General features: G+C 35.3%; 1 protein-coding gene across 4 annotated transcripts in view; it reads left to right on the top strand.

Moving 5' to 3' along the window:
* The window catches only part of CPLANE1 (ciliogenesis and planar polarity effector complex subunit 1), a 126,304-nt gene that overhangs the window by 36,873 nt on the left and 72,365 nt on the right, over positions 1-17,066 (top strand). For 3 of the 4 annotated variants that reach the window (XM_060295717.1, XM_060295716.1, XM_060295718.1), the window contains 11 exons: positions 869-1,007; positions 2,198-2,307; positions 2,427-2,585; positions 2,702-2,810; positions 4,469-4,769; positions 6,167-7,076; positions 12,014-12,162; positions 12,774-12,940; positions 13,457-13,545; positions 14,517-14,596; positions 15,903-15,980. In XM_060295717.1, the coding sequence (XP_060151700.1) occupies positions 869-1,007; positions 2,198-2,307; positions 2,427-2,585; positions 2,702-2,810; positions 4,469-4,769; positions 6,167-7,076; positions 12,014-12,162; positions 12,774-12,940; positions 13,457-13,545; positions 14,517-14,596; positions 15,903-15,980 (2,291 nt within the window). The remainder of the gene's footprint in view (positions 1-868; positions 1,008-2,197; positions 2,308-2,426; positions 2,586-2,701; positions 2,811-4,468; positions 4,770-6,166; positions 7,077-12,013; positions 12,163-12,773; positions 12,941-13,456; positions 13,546-14,516; positions 14,597-15,902; positions 15,981-17,066) is intronic. The other variant, XM_060295715.1, reaches the window with a different exon arrangement.

Genomic DNA, 17,066 nt, shown 5'->3' with positions numbered 1-17,066 from the left:
TATTTTCTATTCTTGATTTGTTAGAGAGATTAGGTAGTTGGTCCTGAACTATATTTTGGATTTGTCTGTCATTTTTTCATTTAGTGTCATTTAAGTTGTTCCACTTTCTTTTTATTTTCTATAAGCTGGTAATTAATCTATCCTCATCAAAGTAGACAGATGTGATTAAATTCAGGTTAACATTTTCTTATAATTGAATCCTTCATAAGTGGTATTGTATACTTCCCCTCTGCAGCATATCATGTTGCACATACGTCTTTTTCTTTCACTTTTCATGATATGAGATGGATCAATGAATTTGGGTCATGTTCCACCCACTATCATGTTGTCCATCAACCCGTCAATTTTTTACCTAATTTAGCATTTATTGATGATCCTCGCTAGAGTCATTTTTTTATTAGGAGTTGCCAAATGATGACTTTATAATTCTGTCACTTACAGATTAGTTTTTTAAAGTTTTGTATGTAGATATACCTTTTTCTGTATTAGTTTTTAGGTAATGCACATAGAGTTAGATACTTAAGTTTATTTTCTTTACTATTCCTTTGGGGAAAGTCAGGGGAAATAGCATTAAATTCTTTTTATACAGAACTTTTTAGGCAAAACTGAGTGACAAGAGAGGTTAATTTGGCTAGAACCTTTTTTTTTTCCTTTGAGATTTAGCCTGGTGAATTTGTTGAGTTAAATTTGTGAGCTAAGTTTCTGAAAGTACAAGTGATTTCAGGGATATTTTCTTACATTGTATGGGAACCATGCTGTGTTTTCCACTCTTTATGGTTTATCTTACCTGCCTTGTTTGTTGCTTTATAGTTTCCTTAAAAATTGACTTATATGACTGGTAATTAACATATTCTTTCTTTACTTTCAGATTCGAATGAAAGGATCCCTTCCTTCATTGAGTCCTTTCCCTCAGTCGTTACTTAATTTCTGTAAAGGAGGTGTAGCATTCTTTCGACCCGGGACAACTGGAGACCACAAGCTTGATGAAGTGTCCATTAAAGCAATAGGTTTGTCCAAAATGAGCTGTTTGCTTATAAATTAGGCCTAAATATTAGTAATGATATATTTTACATTTGATTCGGGGAAGTTTCATGTAACAATACTGTGCTGATAATGAAAAGACCGTATGTGTATGTTGCCACCATGGAAATATATCTGAGGGAATTACCTGGTGGTCCAGTGGTCAAGAATCTGCGCTTCCACTGCAGGGGGCACAGGTTTGATCCCTAGTTGGGGAACTAAGATCCCGCGTGCCTCGTGGTGCGGCCAGGGAAAAAGAAAAAAAAAAGGAAATATATCTAAGATACATTAGGTGAAAAAAAAGAGATAGTTGCAAAACTGTATATACATAGTATGATTTTATATATCTTTGTGTACCTGTATTACTTTTAATAAAAAAATTGTTTTATATTGGAAATTATATTTCTAATGTTGAAAATTTTTTTAACTTAAATGCCTATTTTTTTTTTAATACAAATTTATTTATTTTTGGCTGTGTTGGGTCTTTGTTGCCGTGCTGGGGCCCTCTCTAGCTGTGGTGAACGGGGGCTACCCTTCATTGCAGTGCACGGGCTTCTCATTGCGGTGGCTTCTCTTGTTGTGGAGCACAGGCTTTAGGCACGTGAGCTTCAGCACTTGTGGCACATGGGCTCAGCAGTTGTGGCTCGTGGACTCTAGAGTGCAGGCTCAGTAGTTGTGGCACATGGGCTTAGTTGCTCTGCGGCATGTGGAATCTTCCCGGATCAGAGCTCGAACCTGTGTCCCCTGCATTGGCAGGCGGATTCTTAACCACTGTGCCACCAGGAAGTCCCTTAAATGCCTATTAATAAGTGATTTTCCAAATAAATTAACAATATGGTATTAAGTAGAGCTATGTGTATTGGCTTTGAAAAATATCTACAATATACTCTAAGTTTAAAACAAGTAAACTACCAATAAATAGAGTAGCTTATTTACTCTATAAAGTGTTTTTAATATTTTCATGTGAGTATGACATGTATGAAATATTCTGGAATAATATGTGTAAAAATTCTGTAAGGATCTCCACAACTTTTATATAAAGTATTGAGTATGAGCATGTTTCTTTTGTAATCAACAGTATAAAGACATTTATTTTGGAAAAAAAAAACCAACAGTTGTTATAATATTAATGTATATACTCATACAGTCTTCTTTCATATTTCCATTCCTGATTTAGGTTGCTTCAGAGAACTTTGTGCTTTGTGTTGGATGCTGCATGTCCGTGATAAGTTATCCTATAGTTGCAGGCAATATCAGAAGGCAAGGGAAAATGTGGAGGGAAAAAAGGTATCAATTACACAGGAATAAGAAAAATAAATATTACTTGGGAAATAATTGCTTGATCGAAGAATCTAGTCTATCTGTCTAAAGTGAAAAGGAAATGATATTTTTCAATATCCATTTAGGACCTCGAAGTGAAGTTTGATTCTTGTATGGTTGAGCACTGTCTCAGTGCAGTGGAATGGGCTTGTAGAATGCTACCGTTCTCTCGGTTTTCCAATATTGAAGAACTTATTCAGGATCTAATTTTGAGCCTCATTGGAGAACTGCCACCAATCAGAGAGGTAATGTAAATGTAGGTGAAAATAAACTAAATCAGAATCAGAGACTTTAAAGAATTTTAATTTTATTTATAATTAAGAATGATGCTCATAAAACTCATTTTTAAATTTTTCTGAAGGTAGCAGAAATTTTTGTGAAAGCGTTTCCCAATCCTGAGGACATAAGGGTTCCTGTAAGAGAAAAATATCACTCTCTTCAACAGAGACTCAGACACTATGTTGTGAAAGGTATTATTTGTCATTTCTTAGATATCTGATAGATAAATTGCTGAAGATTCTCATTTTGTTTTGAAAGCATTTATTTTCTAGTGCTTATGTTTTTATGCATTTCTCTTTGGAGATAGGAGTATGAGAAGTCAGAAGCACTTCCCCATTACGGAAGCACCAATTCTGTTGCTTTGGAACCAGACAAAGCTGACTTCATGTCATGGCTCTGTCAGTTAGTAACTGTGTGACCATAGGCAAGTTGCTCCGTATCTCTGAGCCTCTTTTCCTTATTTGTAAAATGAGTATATTAATACTTCTTTATGAATATGTATTGAAAGAGGATTAAAAAAGATAAAATATATAAAATGAATATATAGTGCTTTGTATAATCAGATATTTTATTGAAAACTAGTATTCTCCTTTTATGGTTATTTATGCTCCTTATTTTATGCTATGCATTCAAGATGACCTTGTGAAAATTTTTTTTTATTGTGGTAAAATATAATATAAAATTTACCATTTTTAAGTGTACAGTTCAATGGCATTAAGCACAGGCATACCTTGGAGATATTTCAGGTTTGGTTCCAGACCACCATAATAAAGTGACTAATGCAGTAATGCAAGTCATATGAATTTTTTGGTTTCCTAGTGCATATAAAAGTTATGTTTGCAGTATACTATAGTCTATTAAGTGTGCTCTAAAAAAAGGCAATGTATATACCTTAATTTAAAAAGTACTTTATTGCTAGAAAATGCTAACCATTATCTGAGTCATAATCATAAGCAAGTCATAATCTTTTTGCAGTAGTAGCATTAAAGATCACTGATCACAGGTCCACAAAACAAATCTCATAATAATGAAAAAGTTGAAATGCTGTGAGAATTAGCAATATGTGACACAGAGACATGAAGTGAGCAAATGCTGCTGGAAAAATGGCACCAGTAGACTTGCTTGAAGGTTGCCCCAAACCTTCACAGATATTGCAATTGGTAAAAAATGCAATATCTGTGAAGTACAATGAAATGAGGTATTCATAATGTTGTAGAAATTTTTAAAGAATTCAGATTACTCTCTGTTTTAGAACTATAGTTATTTAAGTCTAGTAATATCCTATGATGTACATTATTGCATTAATGTACTTACATTGTATTTATATTTTTTCAGACTTTTTTGAAATCTCTAAAATGTCATGTTTATGTATTAATGATACTTAAACATTTTTATGCAGGCAGTCTTGAAAAACCTCCCTTTCTATTGTTTTCTGTTACTTGAAGTCAGAAAGGTGTTTTTGTTTCTTTGGCTAAAATTATACTTATTTTCTCTTGTGTGCCACTCTATGGGAGTGAGAAGAATGTTAGTGATTCTTTCTCTAATTATCAGATTTTTGAACCAGTTAAATTGCTTCTAAATTTTTTGTTTTCCAGGGCATACTTTTTTATGGAGTCACTTTTATTGTTCTTTAATGGACCTTTTCTAGCTTCTCCTGTTCTACCTTAAAAATATGGACCATACCTTTCTAACAGATATTGAAAAAAAGCATGATCTGTAAGATTGTAGAACTAAGCCTTAGCCATCAGTTAGATTTCATGTTCCCAGGGGGGACCAGAATTGCGTCCCCTTATGTCTTGAGTTGAAACATTTTAATGAACTTTAAGGCCTTTTGTTCTTTTCTTTCTAGGTCCCCAAACTCAGGAAATGATGTCTGTTATCATGCATTCTATCCATAAAGTGAGGGTGAAAGCTCTGAAACGTGTGCAGAGAAATATAGGTTCTTTTGAGATGAATATATGGGAACCAACTGAAGAAGAAAAACCGGCTGAGGTTCTAGGTTTTGACAAGTTTTCCTTGGGAACTAGTTTGAGCAGGAGCACACTCACAGAACCAGGGAATTCTGTGGTCCACAGTGATGCAGATACAGCTGATACTTTCTCAGAAGCTTTGTTGGCTGAAGAAAAAAGTAGGATACGTTTCTCTCAAAGGTACAATTGAGATCTTGTAATAGAAAGCATTCACTTCCTTTGGGAACAAAGTACGTTCAGTATTTTCATGCAACTGATTTTTATTTCCAGTAACCTCACTGATTGTATTATTACCACCCTCCATACCCACAAGAATGTTAGGAGTGTAAGATGAGACTGTTGAAAATCCATTTAAAATATTACTGAGATACAAAATAATTTTGCCACCTGAAGGTATAAAATAAAATGAGTAGATGAAATTCTAGAGTTCACTGGAGGACTTTTAGTTCTTTCAGCTATCTTAGACTTAAATAGTTCAGGATTATTTGGTTAGCTATATTATTTTTGGAGTTTCCAGGGAAGGAATTTGCAAATTCATCTTTTTTTTTCTTTTTGCACATTCATCTTTAAAGCTTGTCTGTAAATTGTTGAGAAATTCTTGCTTATCAGTTAAACCTCTGTTACTTTGATTTAAGCAGATTTTTTTCTTTATAATTCAATATCTACAATGCAGTTTATCCTTCTCATGACTGAAAGACTATATAATCAACCATAATCTTGCTTAAGTGAAATAATATCATCTACTTCAAACATCTGCTTAAACTGTATCTGGTAGTATCATAAATGATGTGCTTGTTTCACCAAACAAATTCAGTGTTAGCACAGGAATACCTTGGAGACTGCTTATTTTGTATTCTTAATAGGAAGAGACATGGCGGCTTCAGCCCAGGTGCCTAACTGGAAGCTTTCTTTTATTGAGGGAACTAAGGATCTGTGTTCTGCCCTAAGAACCATGTTGAAAGGAAACAGATTTAAAAGTAATTATGGCTGGTAGTTAGGTGCCTGCCCAACAGGTTAATAGCAGCAGAAAGTGTTTAGAAAAATACCCAACTTTTGTGTGGTAAAGAATCCTGAGGGCAGTCCTGCTTCTTGCATGTCATACAGGGAAGCTGAAAGGGGTAGATGCAAGAGAGAAACAGAAAACTGTAAACTGTGATGTGTATTGGTGGCTTGTGATTTTTTATTGACTTTGTATAGTATTTCTAAATTCTGACCTGTTAGAGGACCTTTTTTTTTTCCCCAGAAAAAGTCATGTTTTTTTTAATAGTGAAATTTCTGTGAACACATTTTAATCTTTTTTAACATAAAATTTCCCTTTTGATATTAATCTGTTATATTTTTTGGACTCAGAATGTTCAGCTCGAGTGAATACTTAGAGATCTTTGCCCCTTAATTGAAAGATAGGTTATCAAGGCATCAAAAAACAAGAGATATGACTTAACCAGCAGAGAGAATTTTTATTGTCAATGCTAAGATCATTTTTAGTGATTAAATGCTAAGATCATTTTTAGTGATTAAATGATTAAAAGATCATTTTTAGTGATTAAATGATCTTTTAAAATTTTATTTTGCTATAGAAATGCCCCAAATCACATGGAATTAACATTGAGTGGTGAGCCCAATGGAAAAAAGAAAATATGTAATCAGAAGGAAAACCCTAAAAGAAAAGAAGATCATGAAAAGTTGTTACAAAATGCACTTCCTGTAATAGGTGTTTGGGAATTTGAACGTGACGATGATGAATATATTAAATTCCTTGAACTCTTCTTGAGTTATGTTCTTGAAAGAGACCTACTTGGTTCCAAGGATGCTGGCATTCCATTTCTAACTAGCTTTTCTGGACATCTTAGAGAACATGAACTTAATTCTTTACTTTTTGATGTACATACAACATTAAAACGACGTCAGGGCAAAACCAAAAGCCAGAATGTATTTAGAGCTGGCTCTTGCTTTGTTGTTGCTCCTGAGTCGTATGAGTATGAAAAATCAGAAAACCAGACACTTTCAGCTTCTGTACTGGTTAATCAAGGGATCAGGCCTTTTTTAGAGAACCCTTTGAATGAAGTCAGTAAAAATGAAGGGAAGAGTGGGTTGTTTGGTTTAAAACAGAAGTCATTTTACAGAATACAAGATGACAACGCAGAGAAAACTTTAATACAGAGATGGTCAAACCATAGTTTTTACACTCCCAAGTCTGTTGAAACTAGAAGATGTATTTTCAAAGCAATTCAACGCAATGATATTAACCCTCGAGAAGATCTTCCTCTAGCACTAAATAACACATTTGGCAGTATAAGAAGGCTGTTGGAATGGATGATAAGATGGTCTGATAGAAGACTGCTCTGTGATTTTGGTTTCACTGCGTCATCCTGTGAGTACAGTCCCGTCATTCGTGTAAAGACCTCTACAGCTGCCATTCTTACATCATTGTGGCTTTTGAAACAACCCTATTTTGCTACATATAAGGCAAAAAATGCCATTATTAAGGTAAATACTTGAATTGTTAATTACATACAAATGAGAATTCTCATTTTAGATTAAAGCTATATTTATATTTCCTGCTATAATGAAGAATCACTAAGTAACAAAGTTAATGACAATGCTGATTATAACCTGTATCACCTAATTTTTTAAAGTGGTTCCTTTAATTCTTAAAAATGACAAATTAGGGTTAAAGTGCTTTCAGAGAGGCTGTGAGGTTTTGAGGTTTCATATGTGTTTATAAAAAGGAAGAAGAGAGAGTTCTCTGGTGGTCTAGTGGTTAGGATTTGGTGCTTTCACTGCCGTGGCCCGGGTTCAGTCCCTGGTTGGGAAACTGATATATCCTGCAAGCTGCGTGGCGTGGCCAAAATAAAAAAAAAAAAAAAAAAAGAGGAAGAAAAAGGAGATAATTTTAAGTGATATTACAAGTGGTATTACATTTCTGTTATTTCTTTTTAAAGTTTTAGGGTTTTGTTCAGATGAGGAAGAACTAGGCAGCTGTCCAGTTTTTATTACTGCTATCTCATTGTATGTATTAGGGGATCATCTTTTCTTATACTATCTGGCAGATGAGGTTGGAGGACCAAACCTAGAAAGGCAGATGGATATCAGTAGAGAAATTAATGCTTATGGGCTATTCTTTCTTTTTTTTTTTTTTGCGGTACGCGGGCCTCTCACTGTTGTGGCCTCTCCCGTTGCGGAGCACAGGCTCCGGACGCGCAGGCTCAGCGGCCATGGCTCACGGGCCCAGCCGCTCCGCGGCATGTGGGATCCTCCCAGACCAGGGCACAAACCCGTGTCCCCTGCATCAGCAGACTTTCAACCACTGTGCCACCAGGGAAGCCTGGGCTATTCTTTCTTTTCTCTACCCAGTGACAAGTAAAAGGCTGCTCTTTTAACCTAACTGTTTGCAAGGCAAGTATTTTTTTCATAAATATCTTTTGATTGAGTACTTGCTGTTGTACTCCAGAAAAAGATGGGAGGTGAATTTCTTGGAAAACAAATTTCTATATGGTAAAGTAGGTGGGACATGGACTTTTTTTTTAATATTTGGAGAATTCCAATAGTACCTAAATTTGTTCTTTTTTTTTCAGTTTTATTGAGGTATAATTCAAATTTGCTTTTGTTTCCTTTGCTTTTGGTGTCAAATCCAAAAAATCATCATCAAGGAGCTTTAACTGCCTGTCTTTTCTTCTAGGAGCTTTATAGTTTCAGGTCTTACTTTCAAGTCTTTAATCCATTTTGAGTTAATTTTTGTGTTGGCTTCTATGTTGGCTGCATAAATATTAATTGATGTTATATATTCTTGATGAATTGGCCCCTTTATCATTATATAATGAGCTTCTTTGTTGTTATAGTCTTTGGCTTAAAGTTCGTTTTGTCTAAATATAGCTACCCCTGTTTTCCTTTGGTTTCTGCTTGCATGGAATACTTTTCCATCTCTTCACTTTCAGTATGTGTGTGTCTTTAAAGCTGAAGCGAGTCTCTTGTAGGCAGTATACAGTTGGGTCTTTTTTTAATCCATTCAACTACTCCATGTCTTCTGATTGGAGAATTTAGTCCATTTACCTTTAAATCAATTATAGATATGTATGGATATGTATGGGCTTAATACTGCCATTTTGTTAATTGTTTTCTGGTTGTTTTGTATTTCCTTTGTTCTTTTCTTCCTCTCTTGCTGTTTTTTTTGTTTGTTTGTTTTTGGCCATGCCACATGGCTTACAGGATCTCAGTTTCTTTCCCACCCAAAGATTGAATGCAGGCCACAGCAGTGACAATGCAAATCCTAACCACTAGGCCACCAGGGAACTCCCTCTTCCTCTTTTGCTCTATTCTTTGAGATTTGAATATTTTCTGTAGAGGTATGCTTGGATTCCTTTTAAAAAATCTTTTGTGGGTTTTTTGTTCACTTGTTTACTATAGGCTTTTGCTTTGTGGTTACCATGAGGCTTATACTGAAACAAGTTATATTCGTAATAGTCTGTTTTAAGCTGATAACTTAGCTTCAAATGCATACAAAAGCTCTGCATATTTATTACACTACCCCCCCCCTGCATTTTATATTTTTGATGTAACAATTTATATCTTTTTACATTGTATATCCATTAATAAATTATTGTAGTTATAGTTATCTTTAATACTTTTGTGATTTATTCTTCATAATAGAGTTATGAGTGTTTAACCCACCACAATTACAACACTAGAATATTCTGAATTTAACTATATATTTACCTTTACCAATGAGTTTTATACTTTCGTATGTTTTTCTGCTACTAATTAGCATCTATTTGTTTCACCTTGAAGAACTCTTTTTAACTTTTCTTGTAAGGCTGGTTTAGTGGTCATGAACTCCTTCAGCTTTTGCTTGTCTGGAAAACTATCTTTCCTTCAATTCTGAAGGACAGCTTTGCTGGGTAGAGTATTCTTGGTTGGCAGTTTTTTTCTTTCAGCACTTTTAATATATCATGCCATTCCCTTCTGGACTACAGAATTTCTGCTGAAAAATCTACTGATAACATTATAGGGGTTCCTCTATATGTAACAAATTGTTTTTCTTTTGCTGCTTTTAAGATTCTCTCCTTGTTTTTAACTCTTGTCTCTTGGTGTAGGTTTCTTTGAATTTATGTTATTTTGAACTTTCTGGGCTTTCTGGATCGGATGTCTGTTTACTTACCCAGGTTTCAGTAGTTTTCAGCCATTATTTCTTTGAATAAGCTTTTTGCCCCTTTCTCTCTTTCTGGAACCTCTGTAATGCATATATTGGTCCCTTAAGTTATCTGCACTCTTTTATTCTTCTTCCTTCTTGCTTCTTTGATTCCACTGCCCTATTTTTGAGTTCTCTGGTCCTTTTTTCTGCTTGATTTAGTCTGTTACTGAATCCCTTCAATGACTTTTTCAGTTCAGCTATTGTGTTCTTCAGTTCTAATTTACGTTTTGTACTTTTTTTGTATTTTCTGTCTCTTCCTTGAAAGTGTCACTTTGTTCATGCATTGTTGGCCTCATCTCAGTGATTGTTATTTTAGATCTCTATCAGGTAAATCACTTATCTCTTTCATTAAGATCTGTTTCTGGAGATTTATCTTATTCATTTGTTTGGAACATATTCCTCTGTTTCTTTATTTTCTTTGAGTCTCTTTGTTGGTTTCTGAGCATTAGGTAAAATAGCCACATTGTCCAGTCTGAACAGAGTGGTCTTATGTAGGAGATGAACCTCATCAGTTAGCTTGGCTTGAGCTTTTGGTTGTCTCTGAAACCTTTGTGATTATCTAAGCCTCCTTTGTTCTTCGTGATTCCTAGTAATTGAGGTTATGCGAAGACCTGTCAGTGTCCCAAAGGGGTAGATCACATTTAGCACCAGATGCAGGCTGATTGGAAGCCAGACCCTCAGACAGCATGTGGCAAAGTATGTAGTTAAGCCCTTCTTGGGGAGTAACCGGGAGATGGGTATTTTTGCCTGCTCCCTGTGGTCTGGGCCCATGTGTATAGCCATTGTGGGTATTCCTGCACCCATTAAGAACTGCTTCTTTGTTTGCTACAGTCCTGTAGGACTTGTGAATACAAGCCGTACTGGCTATCAGAGGCAGGTGGTCCAGGGACCTCCCCCTCAGTCAGCAGCTGCAAAAACTGGGGCAACATATGCGTGTACAGGCTCCTTCTAGGGAGGTACTGATGACTTGGAGCAGGCTAGATAGAGAAGATAGAGGAGGTGTCCTTTGGCTTCCCTGGTGTCTGGGGAGGGCTGGAGCCAGGCACGGGATCCCCAGGCAGCAGCTTACAAAGTATGCAGATGGACTTATTCCAGGGGAAGACTGGGAGATGGCTGTTTTTGCCTGCCCCTCTGTGCTAAGCCCTGTGGGGATAGCTGCAGTGGAGTGCTCACACACTTGTTAATAACTGCATCTTTGTTTGCTATAGTTTTGTGGTTTCATGGATACAAGATTCTTTGGCTCTCAGAGCTAGGTGTTTTGGGGGCCTGATTCTCAAGTAGGAGTCTTAAAAGTCTGGGCACTAAATGTAGGGTCGAAACCCTTTGCTTTTTAGAAGCTGGAAGTTAGAAGTTCCCTCCTGCTTGTAGGGCGCTGTTCCAGGGTTGGGGTTTAGGGTCAGATTGTGTTTCAGCCTTAACTGCCTGTTTCAACATGTGTTTTCTTATTCCCCTGATGTGTAGGAGTCACTCAGTGAGTTTCTGGATTTCTTTCAGTGGTAATTTTCTGTGTGTAGTTGTACATTCAGTGTGTCTGTGAGAGGAGGAGAATTCAGGAGCCTCCTGTGTTGCCATCTTGGTCAACACCCCTCCACACTTTTTAATTCTTCGTTTGTTCTATTTTGAATTGCCTTCATTTTAAACTAGTTTATTCTGGGTTGAAGAAATTTTGTTGTTTTATGTTTTCTTTTTGTGTTTTTTTTTTTTCCTTTTTTTTAGATCAGTTTCTGTTATTGTAAGGTAGTTTAGAAGATACTGTGATATTTGTTGTCATGGAAATTTTTAAGTGTTTCTAGGTGATGCATACCTAAATTTCTAAGTAAAACAAAAGAGGTACATCCCTTGTATTTTTAGCTGCATATATTTTTGCCCACTATGTCATTTTGAAATAATTACTAAATGTCTTTATAACTGTAAAGAGAGTGAAATGAAAGCAACTTTACATTTTTATTGCTATTGTTCTGTGGCCTGAAAACACTGGTGATATACCTTTCAAGTTTGTAAGGCTGATTTCTTTTGAATACTCTTTAGGTAGTCAAGCTTATTTTTTCTAGGTGGAATAAAGACAGTCATTGCTTCAGCATCAAATATTGAGTATTAGAAATGCAGTAAATACTTGGTAAATGAATAAGAGACTTAATCAGGAGAAGTTCTGTAGAAAGTATTAATAATCTAAAAATATAATGAAAAGTAAGGGATTCAGTAATGAATATTAAGTACTATAAATGGTTTGTTTTAGGTGCTAGAGAATAATTACCCTGAGCCTCAGAATGGACCCAATATAGAGAGTGATTATAAAACAGATGCTGGTTGTTCTGTTGCAGTATCCACTCAAGGTGGGAGTGAGGAAGGAAATGATCAGAATGAATCTTGTCAAAGTATCTTGAAGTAAGTTGCTGATTATACCTTCCTTTTCAAATACCTTGTTTGATGGTGTTTGGGCTTAAAGGAGAATTGAACCCTTGAAGGTTAAAGAAATGAGCATTTCTTTGAACTAGAGAAGCAGTAAGCAAGTGCTTTCTGAAGTACTTTAACAATTCATTACAAATTTTGTTTCTTTACGTGTTGGTCTAGCTTATATCTTGTAAGAGAGGAGCTAATTCATCCCAAGAGATCCCTTTATTATGTTCATTGATTTCCTGTGTCAGAGGAAGTTGAACTAATCATCTCATCCATTTTTCCATATTAAGTAATACTACAAGTAATGTATCTTTGAATACTAAAGCTGAAGCCTTGGTAGCAGGAAGATTCCTTTGTGAGAACGGCAAATTTAGAAAAGTCGAAATTATTCTAATCCTTTGAGTAAATAAAAATGGGACATTCAATTACTTATTGAACAACCTTTTGTTAAGCTTCTGGTATTTGCCATACATGGTTAAAAAACAAACTTTATAAATACGAAAGCTTAGTTTGTTCTTTTTCAATAAACTGAATCAATTGAAAGCAAGCTCTTTGTTCCCAAGAATGAGTTATAATTTTAGCTGCTTAATTTTTGTCAGTAGAATGCCAACTGAAGTAAAAAATCCCGAAATAAAAGGAACCAATGATGAAATTATTTCTGTCACTGATGATACTGAAAAAGTGTTTGTAGATATTGAGGAGGATCTTTTAGAAGTAGAAACATTTGCACAGGAGGAAATGGATATATACCCATCAGACTATGAAGGTCAGTTCATTTAGCTAATCTTTTTGTTTGACCTTACTAATTTGATATTGGTGAATGATTATCTGAGATAACTTAGTCTTACATCTAAATTAGCATGTTTATAATAGCCTAAAGCCAAGTATTTAAAGAGTATTTAATATTTATGAAACGTTAAGCATATTAACTTATAACCTGAATATACAATTTTGAGGCCTTTTGCCTTGCTGTGTAATTATTATGGGTCTCCTCATTGCTGTGAACCAATTTTATGAACCTTTCCTTGGCAGTCTTCTTTAAAACAGAAACTCTCAGAGCTTTATATGGAGTTATACACACTGATATGAGGCCTCTCAAGGCTCACCTGTGATTCACTTGATGAAGAGGGGTTGTCTCTAGGTGTTTAAAGATATTTTTGTAAGGAGTATAGAAAATGTTTCTGCCATTATATTGTTTCCTATAATATTTCTGAACATTCTAAAAAGAAAATTGATTATTTTTCAAAAGGTCAGTTTTCTCTTCCTTCTTGTTTCCGTGTAGAGGATGCCAAAGAATCTGTTGGAATTGTTAAAAGTCCCAGTATTGCGTCTTACATGCAGATGCAGACTTTACCACAGCATTTAGAAGAAGTAAGTCTATAAGTAGTGGATAAAGTTACTTAAATTATGCTATGGTAACAGTATAGTGTTTTTTTCAATATATCCAACCAAGGCTATTCTCTCTTAAAAGTGTACTGTGGATTGTAGAGGGTAGCCATGTAGCATTTTTCTTTCACTGAAATTCTATAATTAGTTAGATGTCTAATAATTTCAGGCAATGAAATGTTAATTTCATAAACTGCTGTAATAAATTAATGTAATCAAGAGTGATGCAAGTGTTCCACATTCAGAATGTATAATTCAGCAGTAATGTGCAGTTTTTACACATACATGCACTTTTATGTATTACTTCTTTTCTCAAAACCCTGTACTCTGGATTTCCAGGTAGAACACAGACATCTCTAATTATTGAAACAATTACTTTAAGAAGGATGTTTTTTTTTTTTTTCTGATATTCTAGTTGTTTTCACAGCGTACAGTTGGCCCTTGAACAACATGGCAGTTAGGGGCTTTGACCCCCATGCAGTCAAAAATCCTCATCCATTCATCCCTTAGTATTCATGGAGGATTGGTTCCAGGACCTGGCGCGGATTCAACCAACCTCAGATGGTGTAGTGTATTTACTGAAAAAATCTGCATATAAGTGCACCCCCTTAGTTCAGACCAGTGTTGTTCAAAGGTCAGTTGTATTTACTTATGTAGTGATGTGTGTGTAATTTAATTTACAAATACATTGTAAATACATTGTAAATGATTTCTAGTGACGTTATTTGTCTTTGTAGTTTAATATGCTCAGTGGCTCAGGGTGATGGGCCAAAGGCATCACAACATAAAGGTCTAGTCAGAGCAGGACTGGGAGTACATTTTAATGTTTGGTTTCGCACTTGCTTTTAGACTGTTTTTATTCCAGGCAAATGGCTAACGTGAAACTCAAGATACCTAAGACAGTAATACCTGTTTGTTTCACCTATTTTCTTTTTGGGTACTATTAATTTTAACAGCATTCCACAGGAGAGGTTCAGTGTCCAAGGGAAGAACTGTTAGAGACATGTGTGGAGGAAAAATCAACTGAACAGAAAGGGTAAGGGGGAAAAAGTATGGAAAGCTTTCAGAGCTCATCTGGGATTCACTTGATGAAGAGGGTTTTTTGTTTTCCTCATCATTGACAATATATATTTTATGGTGATACTGTGTTCCTAGTGAAATTGTAACCTCAATTTAATAGTAATGGTAGTGATGATTTTTAGTAAATTCTATACTTCTAAATCTTGGTAGAGTGAAATAAATAATGATGTCTAAAATGCTTTTTGTTCTCCTGTCACTATCAACCTTAAAGTAAAATATAGCTATGAATATACCAGAGTTATTCAGCTGCTAATTAGGGTACTCCCTTTCCATACTAATTCCACTTTTCATGGGTCAAGTAAAGAATCATTATGAGTCATATATGTATAATCTTTCAGTGTTATGGTATGATTACTGCACACTGTCCATAGGGCTTTGATGGACACATACTCTGCTTGCTAGCTTATTATTTTGTGTGTGTGTGTGTGTGTGTGTGTGTGTGTGTGTGTGTGGTACGCGGGCCTCTCACTGTTGTGGCCTCTCCCGTTGCGGAGCACAGGCTCCGGACGCGCAGGCTCAGCGGCCATGGCTCACGGGCCCAGCCGCTCCGCGGCATGTGGGATCTTCCCGGACTGGGGCACGAACCCGTGTCCCCTGCATTGGCAGGCGGACTCCCAACCACCGTGCCACCAGGGAAGCCCGCTAGCTTATTATTGCTTCAAGGATAGCTGCAGGCAGTTTTCATTTGTTGCAGTTTGGGCATGATTTCTTAATTTTTAGAATTTTTGATGTTTTAGAATTTTAGAATTACCTCAGATAAGAGAGGCAACATAATTAGATTTTCTTTCTCTTCTTTTTTGTTGGGGTCTTCTGTGGATAATTAACAAAAAAATATGTTTAATGTCCTGTGCCTTTACAAGTAATATAGATATTTCTATTAATAAAAAGCTAGTCATTACAGTTTCAGATGTGATAATGGTCTCTGTAGTGTTCCTGAGCAAAGTGTCTGCTTCTTCCTAGGTAAAATTTGAGGTCCCAGCTAACTTCGTTTCTGCTCATTTTAGATTATATTATTTCTGTTGCCAAGCATTTAATAGTGTTCAAGTCGTATATTAAAGCCATCCAGACATATTCTTTGCTTTTGTTTGAATCTGTTACTATTGCTATAGAGACAGATGTAAATAGATTGTAATTATGAGCTAAGCATTACAGAAGATTAGAGGACGTTTAGACTCTTAGATTGTGGAGCATTAGATCACCTGGACCTTAGGTAATGCGAAGAATATCTTGCTTCCTAACTGATTATTAATCTCTAATTATAGTATGATCGAAGGCTTTATGGATCCAGAACACATCACTCCTCATTCATTTGGTGTAGATACAAGTTCAGAAGTTTCTAGGTGAGAATTTTTGCATACTGTACCATATTGATATAATTACAAATAGATAAGAGAATGAAATGATGCCTGCTGTACCATTTTGAAATAATTACTAACATCTTGACCAAAAACTAAGAGAGTAAAAGATTTTCCTCTAACAGTTGTGTTTTAAAGACATGCAGGAACTATTTTAGAACAAGTCTTTTCTGGAAAAAAGAAATAGTGGATATATTATTGAAAGATGTAGTTCTTGCTCATTTTCAGCCTCTAGCAGATCTCGAATAGCATATGAAATGCTTCTAATTCTCTCATAGAAAAGAGTCATCCAGTTGTCTTCTGTATTTATTTTACAGAAGTTGAACAGTGTTTAGTGTTTACAAATCGTGTTGAAATAGGAGAATGATATAGCACAAATTTGCTTTAAAAAAATTCTCCAGTATTAGAATTTATCTCCTTGTTACTTGTTGAAAGCAAAGGCCAATAAAGTTGTCTTAAAATAGGCAAGTCAGTTGTAACGCCTGTTTTTTATGGATTTCCCAAATATAGTTTTGTTATTAAGGTTGTGAGATGCTTGATAAAAGGCAAATGTTATTGCTAAAAGGGAGTGAATGTAAATCCAAATAAATATAAACACAGTTTAATGTGTTATTTTCTTTATAGAAACAATGATCAGTTTATTTCGACATGATAGTGCCTGTTCCCTAATTTAGGTTATAAAATTGATTTGCTTGTACAACATTGAGCCCCTTCTATGTTTTAAGGAATCATCCCCAAACAATCATTTTATAAAACAAAACTTACTTTGATTTTTAACTTTTATTTCTAAATAAGCATTTTTGTTAGGGTTTAATTATTAATATCAACTCTCTGTTTGGAAATGAAATGTTCACAATACTGTTATTTCACATTTAATGAAGAACGACAGGAGTTTGCTCTATCCATGTTAGAATTAAACATTTTTTTAACCCATACTTTCCACAGTTTTCTTAAATCCATTCTGGATCATTAAATTTAGTCCAAGAAGTATATTCCTAAGCCAAATTACGTACTCTGTACACCTAATCGGAATGATTGCACAGGTCTCAAACTCAGATGCCTGTAGGGACC

This window comes from Globicephala melas, chromosome 3 (assembly GCF_963455315.2).
Source record: "Globicephala melas chromosome 3, mGloMel1.2, whole genome shotgun sequence".
In the NCBI taxonomy this organism is placed as follows: Eukaryota; Metazoa; Chordata; class Mammalia; order Artiodactyla; family Delphinidae; genus Globicephala; species Globicephala melas.
Note: the sequence above shows the minus strand (reverse complement) of the source record. Positions and strands in the feature narration are given on the sequence as shown.